Source organism: Salvia miltiorrhiza, chromosome 7 (genome assembly GCF_028751815.1).
Source record: "Salvia miltiorrhiza cultivar Shanhuang (shh) chromosome 7, IMPLAD_Smil_shh, whole genome shotgun sequence".
Taxonomy (NCBI): Eukaryota; Viridiplantae; Streptophyta; class Magnoliopsida; order Lamiales; family Lamiaceae; genus Salvia; species Salvia miltiorrhiza.
This window is the reverse complement of record NC_080393.1, coordinates 43,049,406-43,060,949: the sequence shown is the minus strand read 5'-3', so window position 1 is coordinate 43,060,949 and position 11,544 is coordinate 43,049,406. Positions and strand designations below refer to the sequence as shown.

General features: G+C 37.7%; 1 protein-coding gene across 4 annotated transcripts; it reads right to left on the bottom strand.

Moving 5' to 3' along the window:
• Nucleotides 1-4,509: 4,509 nt before the first annotated feature.
• On the bottom strand, nt 4,510-9,195 carry LOC130996241 (homeobox-leucine zipper protein HDG5). Of its 4 annotated transcripts, none has more exons than XM_057921749.1 (12): nt 9,003-9,195; nt 8,345-8,541; nt 8,082-8,254; nt 7,870-7,987; nt 7,256-7,444; nt 6,522-7,004; nt 6,351-6,452; nt 6,055-6,267; nt 5,797-5,965; nt 5,447-5,715; nt 5,277-5,372; nt 4,510-5,200 (listed from the first exon to the last, which is right to left on the bottom strand). In XM_057921749.1, the coding sequence occupies exons 2-12, from the start codon at nt 8,498-8,500 to the stop codon at nt 4,811-4,813; spliced, it is 2,358 nt and encodes a 785-aa protein (XP_057777732.1). In that variant the 5' UTR covers nt 8,501-8,541; nt 9,003-9,195; the 3' UTR covers nt 4,510-4,810. The 4 variants fall into 4 exon arrangements, with proteins under 4 accessions (XP_057777732.1, XP_057777734.1, XP_057777731.1 ...); XM_057921751.1 differs by having other exon boundaries at nt 8,082-8,251; nt 9,003-9,192; XM_057921748.1 differs by having other exon boundaries at nt 8,345-9,191.
• Nucleotides 9,196-11,544: the final 2,349 nt, after the last annotated feature.

Here is an 11,544-nt window from a genome sequence, read left to right as displayed (position 1 = left end):
CCGTCTCCAGAGTTCGTCCGCCTCTGTAGGTGTGCGTACAGAGCGAATTTCTTTGTTTTTTTTTCCAATTTTTTTTTCCAAATCCCCTAATTTCTTGTATTCACTCAGAAAATAGAGAATAGAATGGAACAAATGCAGATCCCCTACAATTGTTCTAGAATTTCTTATGTTGGCTTTAATTAGCTTTTGTTGGTTGCACAGATTTGGTTGCACAAATTTCATTTTCAGATTTGCAATTTTTTCCATGTTTACACTAGGTTTATGGTTGAAGAAATAGATGGAAGAAAATAATTATCTCATTAAACTTGGTGGACCACACTCAATTAGCTCATAACAATAAGTTTCTTAATCTCCGTGCCCAAAAAAAGTGGTCACTTTTATTGGGACGGATGGAGTAGAATCTTTCTTACTGATATAAAGTAAAATAATTAACATGAAATATTTTGAATAAAACCAAATTTTTTCGAATAGACTACATAAAAATTCCGAACATCTAAATAAAATCTTTGTTACTAATATAAAGTAAAATAATTAATATGAAACATTTCGAATAAATATACAAAAATAACGAAGTAAATCATTTTTTTAATGAATGTCATTTGAAAGATATGTTAATTTTATGAAATTAATTCCGTAAAAAAATAAATAGAAGAATTATAAATTAAGTCAGAAAATTAATTCATTTAATACTCTTTAATTCAAATTTCAAAAGTGAAGTAGTTTAATGAAAAAAATATTATATTGTGAAAATCATAATATGAAACATATCTTTCAAATACCATAATCAATTTCTGTCGAATAAAAACAAAAATAAATAAATAAACACAATAACAAACCAAATAAAATAAATGAAAACGAGAAAACAGAAACAAACACTACAACTCGTTAAACACATAAAATAAAATCATAAAAAAAAAAATCAGTTCGAAACATACAACGAGTTCAAGTAAAATCAATAAATATATCAAAAACAGAAAAAATTAAAAAATATAGTATATAATTCGAAAAAAGGACAAATGATTAAGAAATAAATAATATAAAATTAATGATGGAGATCTTCACAATTAAATCCAAAAAACAATGAGATTTCGTCAACCTAAAACTATGAGAGACGGTTAATTAAATACAAAACAAAATTACACAAATAGCCTTAATGAAAAAACGGATGATATTAAAAGGAATTGATATTGACCGTAAGATCTAATAAATCTAATGGATCATATTCATTCTTCATTCTCAAATTATTTGTCATTCTCTAGGATCTTCTCCCAATATATATATATATATATATATATATATATATATATATAGAAGGGTTCAACAGAGAAGCTAAATGTTGTGGAGAATAGAGAATTCGTAAAATAAAAACGAACAGATCTATAATTTTAATGAACAGATCAATGTACCGCATGAACAACAATTTGCCCCGGGTTCGAATCCTGCTGGTGGCGAGTTTTTCTATATTTTTACTAAATACGTCTGTTCATTACTTATATTGATTTGTTCGTAAAATATATAGATTTGTTCGTTCTCTCGAAAAAGATAATTCTCTGTTGAACTCAACCCTATATATATATATATATATATATATATATATATATAAAAGGGGTCTGATGTGGTGTATGAAAGAGTGAGGCGTATAGTTAGTTGGAGGATATTATTGTCGGTGCTATTTTATCTTTGATGGTCTGCAATGTTTGATTTATGCTTAAATTACTCTATTTTCAAGGGTTTGTTTGTGCGTGTTTTAAGATAATCTTCTGGAAATTGGTGCGTTTTATGGTGTATTCTATGCTTAGCAGGAGATTTAGGCTTTCGAAATGGAAGAATGCAATTTTGAAGAATTTTGGATGAATTTGGCGTTTTCTAGGTGTTCTGGTATCCAGAGCAGAGAAATCACCATTCCTCTGGAGTCAAAGAAATCAATCTCCAGTGCAACGAAGTCAACTCACCAGAGCAGAGAAACCAATCGCCAGAGAAGTCGATAGTCAGAGCAGAGGGGAGAGAAGCCAGTGCAGCGGAGTCGAGAAGCCAGAGAAATCAAATCCAGAGAAATCACGAAACCAGTGCAGAGGAATCGAAGTTCCAGTACAGCGAAATCAAGAGACCAGAGCAGAGGATTCACCCATTCCTCTGCAGAGAAGCGCCAGCATCAGAGAAGTGAAAATCCAGAGAAATCACCATTTCTCTGGTGATCCCCATTCCGCTGGCGACTCATTTCTCTGGCGAGGTCAGAGAAATCATCCATTCCTCTGGCGCGACCCGTTCCTCTGGCGAGAGCTGCGAATTCGGCAAGAGTGGGAGTATTTTCCGGAGCGCGCATCCAGCTGGAGAGTTGCCTTATTTTACACGATTCTATTACCTTTAGAATTCTACTTTGCATGGCAACTTCCATGGTGATCAAAGGAAATCTGAAATCTATAAATAGGTCCTCTTTTGACCTATCTGGGGGGACCGAAAAACCCTAGCATTCATATTTCAGTTTATAGGTTTAAAATATTTTAGCTTTCTGGTTTTCAAGGCTTGGATCAAGATTGAAGATTCAAGTCGCTACTTCAGTTTTCATTCGGTTTTTATACAATTTGTTTTTACAATTGCGTTCAATTTAATTATGTTTATGTTTGATTTTATTATGTCTGACTAGTTTCCTTTAGCTGGTTCTAGGGTTTGTAAATAGTTGATTGAATTTATGTGATTTATTTATTAATACCTTTGTGCTATTCGGTTTGAGACCTAGCGGAGATAACTGTTTAGCGGATTCAGGAATGTATGATATGATTTTAACCTTGAGACCTAGCGGAGATAGGTGGATCATAGGGAGCTATTCTTAGGAGCTTTTGGGAGTTAGTAGATTTTCTTGAGACCTAACGGAGATAGATCATAATTTACTAATCTACGATCGTTGCTGCTCTAGCGAGAGTAATTGATTAATTAAGTGATCTCTCATCATAACTGGATTAAACTGGTACATAGGATTAATAGATTTATTGCGTAGATTTAGTTAATGAATTTACTACCCTAGGATCAGTTGTCTTTTAATATTTGATTCTTCTACGTGTTTTGATTTATTGTTATTTGCGTTTTAGTTCAAGTAAATCAATCTCTACTTTCGTTTACCTGCATACTGTTAGTGTCTGTTTAGGAAATAGATAGAGTAATTTCGTTTTACAGTCTCTGTGGATACGATACTTGGTTACCAATTTGTGCTACAATTACACCGTGTTAGTTGCGGTAATTTGTTGCTAATAATTTAGTGATCAGTGTTAATAATTAAATTAAAAATAAAAAGTTAAATGAAATAAAATTAAAAATTAATAATATTCATTAACGTAATTATAATGTCATTTAAATTACAAAAAATACATTTCAAATTGACTTTTTAGTTAATAGAAAATAACCTCAAAAAACTAAGAGGAATAAAACTTTGAAAGACGAAATAACTTTCAATATTAATTTCAAAATATAAATCTCTAAGATCCACATATCATGACATGCATAAATTAATCAAAACATCGATGCAACTCTAAAGTTTGCATGTCAATCAGAGTGTAAACGACAACGGTAGAGATAAAATCTTAATATTTTTTTTATAATCTATACTAATAAAAATAGAGCTTAAGGCACAACTTGTGGATTGCCTATTTTACCCCTGTTATATACTCTCTCCGTCCCCAAAATAAGTTCCTCTTTGGGGACTGGCACGGGTTTTGAGGAAAAGTGGTAAAGTGAATTAATAGTGGAGAAAAATATGTTATAATTAGTATTGGGAGTGGTGAAAAGGTGAAAAAGTATTATAATTAGTATTGAGATTGGTGAAAAAGTGAAAAGTAAAAATAAATAAAGTATTATTAGTGGTGGGGTAGTTGTCCAAAAATGAAAAAAAAAGAGTAAATTATTTGCGTGATGTCCCAAAAAGAAAAAAGAATTTATTATTATATTTATAAAATATAAATCTATTTTGATATACATTTATTTGTCACCAAAATCTATATATAAAGAATTATCTATAACTATTGATCAGATTTATAAATAAATATATTCATCCAATAAATTATCGAATAAAAGTAATTAATTAATAGATTTTTTAAAATAATAAATTATCAATTAAAATAATATTAATTACACGTACAACGTAGGTTATTTTTGCTAGTATATTTATAAAATTACGATATTATCTCTACTCCTTTTAAAAATTTCAAGGGGCCAAGTGACACCCCCTGCCCACCCTATCTCCGCCCCTGATGGTATGGGATGGGTTTTTAAGTACAAGATATGGTGGCATTCATTATGATATAAGCATGTTCTATTTATAGTCAAAGAAACGGTATAAGGAGAAATTAATTTGCTCATAAATACAATAACATCCAATACAAAGCATTTACTTAAAAACATCACCATATATAGAGAGTTACCTAATCCATTAATTAAGAAAGCATTTGCAATTTATAGTAAAATCGAGAAACTAAGCTTATTAGAAGAAAGCAAAGCAATTAATAGCAGTAATTAACATGAGAGGAAGTATTGATCATATTAATATTGATATAAATGAATGAGAAAAAGAAGTCAATACCCGAACCAAGCAACCCTTGCTATGTGGTGAGGTCACTAGCTAGTGATAATGAGCCTTAACAAGTAGCAAGGATTTGTATCTCAAATCCATCTGGTGCGCTCTTGACTCCTATTTTCCTACTCACTCTAACCCTAATTTTACTGCAATAATGGTTTCCATCAATCCCACCAACCAAAACAAAACCATAAACAAAAAGAAGCTAATCCAGTGAATTAATATATCCGATTGCAGTTGTTAGTGTCAGTCAGCCGTGGGCTTGGGGGCGGGGGCGTCGGTGAAAGAATTGCTGCTGCCGAGAACGGCGCTGATCTGCTGCACGATGTTGCAGAGATGGTGGTTGATTGCGGTGACGCTTGAGAGATTGAGCTTCGCATTAGGCATGGTGCTTGCCAGAACTTGCAGGCAGACTGTGAGGAGGCATCCCGACTCCGAAGACGTCTCTTTGGTTGATTCGATTGGGACGACGACGAACCCCATGGGTAGGACAGGGATGCACGACGGATCCTCGCCGTTCATCACCATCTGAATCGCATCAACGTCCACCGTCGAGTACACTACTAAGCTCCCCGAATCATCCGAGCAACTCTCTTGCAGCACCAGCTCCACACTCTGTGATGAGTTGCTAGCAACCTATATATAAATATTGTTACAGCATAGCTAATTTGAAGAAATATATATACTATATAAAACCGTATTGGAACCCTACATTGATGCGAAGAAGAGAAATGCAGTTTCCTGGATTCGAGCCATTGGCAATGTGAGCTACTTCATTCAATGAATTCCCGTTGGAGAGGACGTCCAGCTGTGAAATGAAAATTAATTATGTATAGGAAGAAGAAATGAAGTTTGTTGTGGAAATTAAATAAATGCAACTACCTGAGCTCTCAAACGTTCGTCTCTCAAGAAATCGAAGACATGCTTGTGTTGAAAGGGCAGCCAAGTAGTGGACACGGCGCTAAGAATCAAGCCGTTAGGCTGGCCGGGCTCGGTGACTCTCCTCGTCGTGATTCGAACAGTATCATCAGCAGATTCGGAGAGGGCTGTCCAAGATTGCCCATAAGAAGTGCTTATGTTGAGACAGAATGTCCGAATCATCCTCTGCGCAAGATTCATCACACTTTTTCGTGCTTCAGGCGATGGGATCACTGTCAGTGTCATCAACAACATTAGCAATCATCTTCAAATGATGACCTGTGATTGAATCTCCAAGTACAGTAGTTACTTACCTCCAAGATCAGATATGTTTCTGGCCATGAGGCTTGCAAGCCTCTCGCACTGTCGCTGCAAAACAGCAAGCCAGCGTTGCGCGCCAAAGGCCACGCCGCTGCTGACTAGGCTGCTGAAGACCGTGCTGATCGGCCCATCCTCAACCTCGGCATGCTCAACCCACGTTACCTACACAAACGTATATGCTAATTAATTAATGTATGTATAATAGTATTAAATATTAGTAATTGTGTGAATGAATAGGCCTAGGCAACTACCCTTGAATATCCATTAGGCATGTCTTGAATGATGCATCCAGAAGGGCGCCTTTTGTAGTAAGGAAATGAAGGAGAGTAGTCGTTGTGGAAGCCGTCGATTGGGAAATCGACGATGGCCCACGTCCCCTCCTCCGCGTTGTGTTGGCAGTAGCGGAGGAAATGAGCCTCTCGTGTGGGGACTAAGGGAGACAGAACTTGTAGCTCAGCATACATCTGCATTCATGAATTACAATCACAATTCTAATTCTAATTCTAATAATTAAGTCTTTGTCTGTGAAGTGTGAATCAATGCTTACCAAGTGAATAGAACCAGTTGCATGGCCAGGCACGTCTGAGTGCACTACCTGAAGTGTTTTTGCTCTGGAAATTATGGAAGGGAAAAGCTCCATCCATTTATTCTACCACCAAACATAAAAGTATATTATTAATTAATTTGTTAAAGGAAGAAAACAGTGTGTATGACTTACTGCATCAAGGAAGGCATCAACAAGGGTGATGCTGTTGATGATGACAACGGCGGTATCTCTGGTTGCTTCAGTCCTGAGCTGATGAGGATTCTGTTTGAGGCAAGAAAACATCCTAGCATACTCCTCGAGATTGAGGACATGCTTGCCCGTATCAGCTGCGCGAACCCAAAGGGGCTCGCCAGTCTGCCACATCTTGAGCAGCTCGTTCATGGAGGACATGGCCAGCTCCATGGCAAGAGATTTCTCCTCCTCCAATATCAGGGTGTTGCCTGGGAAGTGGGAAGCTTCGGGCATGAACGGCAGAGGTATCATGTCGGAAGGGCAGTTGCTCATATGCTCCTCGTCAAGCTTTCTTGGTGGATAAACCCCCATATCCAGTTCTAATGAATGAGGCTGCTGCTGCTGCTGCTGCTGCATTAGATCGGAGCTTGCACCCATTCCTCGCCCATTGTATTGCGACATCATGCAGCATACACGCTCAAACTGCATTGCATACATTACTTCCTTCAATTTAATTTCTTGTTGAGATCCTTGCTTTCTTGGATATTATCATATACTAACTAATGAATTACTTTATAACAATAACATTATAATAATTTTATCAAAAATAAAAATACAGCATTATAATTATTAATATTATATTATAATAATACCAAAATAATTAATAAATGTTTAAAAGAGAAACACATCTATGTATCAAATAAATATAAGCATTGTGTAGGTAGGTAGGGTACCTCCTCTTTGAGACGTGCATTTTCGATCCGTAGCTGCTGCTCGTCGTAGCCCATCTCGCCGAGCACAGCGGGACCTCCACAGTTGGGGCACACTATATTCCTCAAGGTGGCTTGCAACCGGTAATTCTCCGTTTTCAGGCTCTCATTCTCTGCCCTAAGCACCACATTCTCCTGCCTGTCTTGTTGTGCCTAATCATAATTATTTGGATAAGCAATTTAGGATTTAATTTAATGGGGGGACTGATTTGTCCAACACAAAAACCCTAAACCAGACGCATTAAAGTGTTGTTCCCTCCCGCCATGCAGCAGTTGGGGGTTGACTGAGGGCATTAATGGCGTTGCCAGGCTTTGAAAGTAACCCTAACTTAATGTATTCATGGCGGAGGGATGGTGCTAGCTAACATACGCCACCACCAGAGTTGTTAGGCCTTTCGTTTTGACCTTTTGCAGTAAATTAAACGCAGCAGCCCCCATCATGCCTACTCTGCTACGCTACTGTTATATAATATTTGGTGACTTTTCACAGCTGGCAAAAAAGAAACAAGTTTCTAGGGTTCTTCCCCATGACTATGAAAGCAAAATCTCTCTCTTTCTCTCTCTAGATGCTGGCTCACCTTCATCTGAGTGCGGCGGTTTTGGAACCAGAACTTGACTTGCCTCGGTTTGAGGCCGAGTTCCTGGCTGAGTTTGAGGCGTTGTTTGTCGTCGGGATGCGGGCATTCCTTGAATAATCTGGATCATGTCGAAATTAATAAATCAGTTAATTATTCACAAAGAAAATTGAAAATGTAATTGGATTTGTAGAGAGAGAGAGAGAGAGGCGCACGATTCCATCTCTTGGATCTGGCGGGCAGTGTGGCGGTGGTAGCGTTTGATCTTGGCGGGCGGCTGCTGCTCCGCCTCCTGCTCATTGCCCGACGCTCCTTCGATGTGCTCGCTGCCGGAGCCGCTTTCCACTAATTCCTCTTTGCTCTTCGCCATCCCGGTTTCTTCTTTCTGCTTTCAAAAATCAATCAAATCAACCATCTTCAATTGCCAAAAACCAAAGGATTTTATTGAAAACGCGTCAAGGTCTTTTGAATTTCTTACTGGAAGAATCGGAGAGAAGATGTTGAAAGGGCTGATGTTAGCCATGAAATTGAAGTTGGGGTTTTGGATGGAGGAGTTGTAGAGAGATGAATTATCTGATGAAATAGGGTTTCCTCCCACTGTTGACGACGACAGAACTTGACAATCTCCATACATTCTTCTTCCTTTTTTTCCTCTTTAATGATCTCAATCTTCTCCTAGAATTTGCGTTTTCCACAAACAATGCCTACCTCACTTAGACAAAAATAAAATGAAGCAGAAACGGAAAATGGCAATAAAAGTGAGATAATTCGTCCAAATTAATGCTCTCAATCTCCTCCGGGAATTTGCTTTTTGCACATAAAAAATGGCTATGGCTATGGCTATGGCTATGGCCAACCTAGTTAGAAAAAAGAAACAAAGGAAAATGGCAATCAAAGTGAAATGACAAAACAATTTAAAGCAAACGCCTTAAACAAAAAAACATGCAGAAAAAAGAAGAATTCCTCTCCTTCATATCGGAGTGAAGAAGAAAGAGGGAGTGATGAAGGAGGTTTCAAATATGCATAGGAAAATTTAATAGATGAGAATTAAAGGGAAATTAAATGAGTGAGTTGAAAAAATGAAAGCGAATAAGAAAGGGCGGTAGACAAAGCTAGAAACGAGTGAGAGTAAATACCAAACGAGTCGTGTCGGTTGTGCGCTTTAAAGCTGGCTGCTGCTTCTTCACCTTCTTCGCAATCTTCTTCTATATATGTTTCTTCACCAAACACACATCATTTGTCGTTTCTCTCTCTTTCTTCCTATCTCTCTCAACAGCGTTGCAGAGCAGCTGTTTAATGCGATTCTCTCTCTCTCTATAAGATTAGAGTGTAACAGTAATTGTAAATGGGGGTGATACGATAAGGGATTGGGGTGGCGGGGTAAATGCTAGCTTTAACTGCGAGATATGATGAAAGAAAACCGACGAAACGCCGGTTCATGAACGACACGTGGCCCCTTTCTGATTGGTTGCAAAACGCGTTACATGTGAGACTGAGCCCCCACACGCACAAGTCAAACCTTTTTCGAAATTGTTAGGGTAAATTTTTCTGCTCTACGTAGACATATATGATCCACTCAAGGGGATTCACTATTTCTTGTTTTAGATAAAGTCCGACTCGATCTTGACCTATTTAAATTGTAACTAGTTGAAATTCATTGAGATTTTAAATTATGATTTAAATTATTTATATTATATTTATATAATATAATTATGTTTTAATTAATTTAACTTGATGTAATAGAGTTTACATTTCCCTAAAAAAAAATAGAATTTATATTATATTATTAAAATGAGATTTTATTAAAATAAAATAGAGCTCCGGCCTGACAATTGCCCCGAAGAAATCCACACCTTCCCCGAACCGTGAAAAGACACAACGAGACCCAAGAAAAGAAAAACAATGAAATGCACATCAGCTGCTTGATATAAAACCTGAGCAAACCACCAAAAACTCAAAGCTCGAGCAATAACAGGAAGGAGAAAGCGCCGACTGCCAAACAAGCCCACAGCCTTCGCATCTCGACGCCGACTCGCTAGGGCAGAAAGCTCTCTCCAGCCGCAGAGCCACCATCAAGGGCCAACCTTCTAGATCCCAGCTTCTAGCGTACCAGAGAGCTGAAAAAGAATCCGGGAGACGCCCCAACACCAACCACCTTGATCCAAACCTATCATCCCAAGAAGAAGGTGAAAACCACTCTACCGATGCTCAGCGTACTTTGACCACTAGCAACAAGGACAAAAACCCCCCACTTGTTCGACCAAAGGCAGCAACCGAAGATAATCTGATACCATCACATGCCAACTGCACAACATCGTGCCAATCAGAGTCCAGAGATAGGGGCTCGCCTCGATATTGTTGATCCGGCTAAAATCCTTCGCCACACACTGAAGAGTCCGCTTCTGGCAGATTGAAAGTGATGAGGAGTAAAATATGCATTATCCCAACATGGAAGATTCAGCGCTGACCTTGGAATGGCCGGAATAAGTCAACTCGGGGGTTCTGCGAGTTGACCGCACAATAAAACTTGTAGGAACGTGACCATAATAATTCTACGCTAGCTGAGTGCAGCGCTGCGGTTGGGGATGGGCTGAAATCAAACTGGCAGGGCTGACAGCGGCTGAGCCGAAGAGTAACATCTACTACGAGGAAGGAAGAGCATGAGGCAGGGTTGTCTTTGAGCATTCTTAGGGTCTTTTCTCACTTAGTGTAGGTCAGGGCTGCGATCCCAACTTTACCATTATACCCCTTTGTACATCTCTATAAATAGAACCATTGTACCATAATGTAACTTACGTGATTTCTAATACAATAGTTTTTACTTCTCTCATCGATTGCTCTCAACTTTGCTCAACACACATCAGGTAAACTCTCATCAAAACAACCCACCGAAAGTGAACTCATCAGAAAGAGTCTCTGAAGCTACCGACTCCCAGGTGGAAATGTGAGCACCGCCCCAATAATAGTAGTCGAAACCATAACCTGGGAATAGAACGTCTTTGCCGAATCCGCCGTGAAGTCATGAGTAAAGGCGTGACCGCAAGACCTCCAAGCTCAGCATAGGAGCAGAGCGATCCAACATAACACGCGAACCTATAGATGCAATAAAAGCTGAGATTACTACCCTATCTATTGCAAATCACAGCCACTGCACACACATTCCAGAGTGCAGGAAAAAGGTTGGAATGAGCAACGCCTGAAGAAAACCCACGAAGTCTGTCCCCTCGGAGCCCAGCCTCTAGCGCACTAGAAGGTTGACAAAAGACTCTAGGAGTCACTCCAAAGCCCATCATAAAGATCACCCCAACGGGAAGTGTAATACCCCGAACCTTTTTTAATTTATTTATAATTTAATTACAATATATTAGAGATGTTTATGTTTAAATTAAATATTTTATGACGTTATTAAAACTAACGGATTTGATTTTTTTAAATGTTGTACAGGTTGTCCGACTTAGAGAGAGGCTCCGCCCCTAGCAAAATTTAAATTTACGTATGAATAAATCTTAAAGAATAAGATTAATAAGATAAAATCATGAAAACTCTAGAATATGTTAGATATTAATTAGTAAAAATTTTTAGAAGTATAAGTAAATGGAATATTCTAGAATTTATTAAATATTAAAATATTAAGGATTTTTGTAATAAATAATATAATATTAATGAATAAACTTGAAT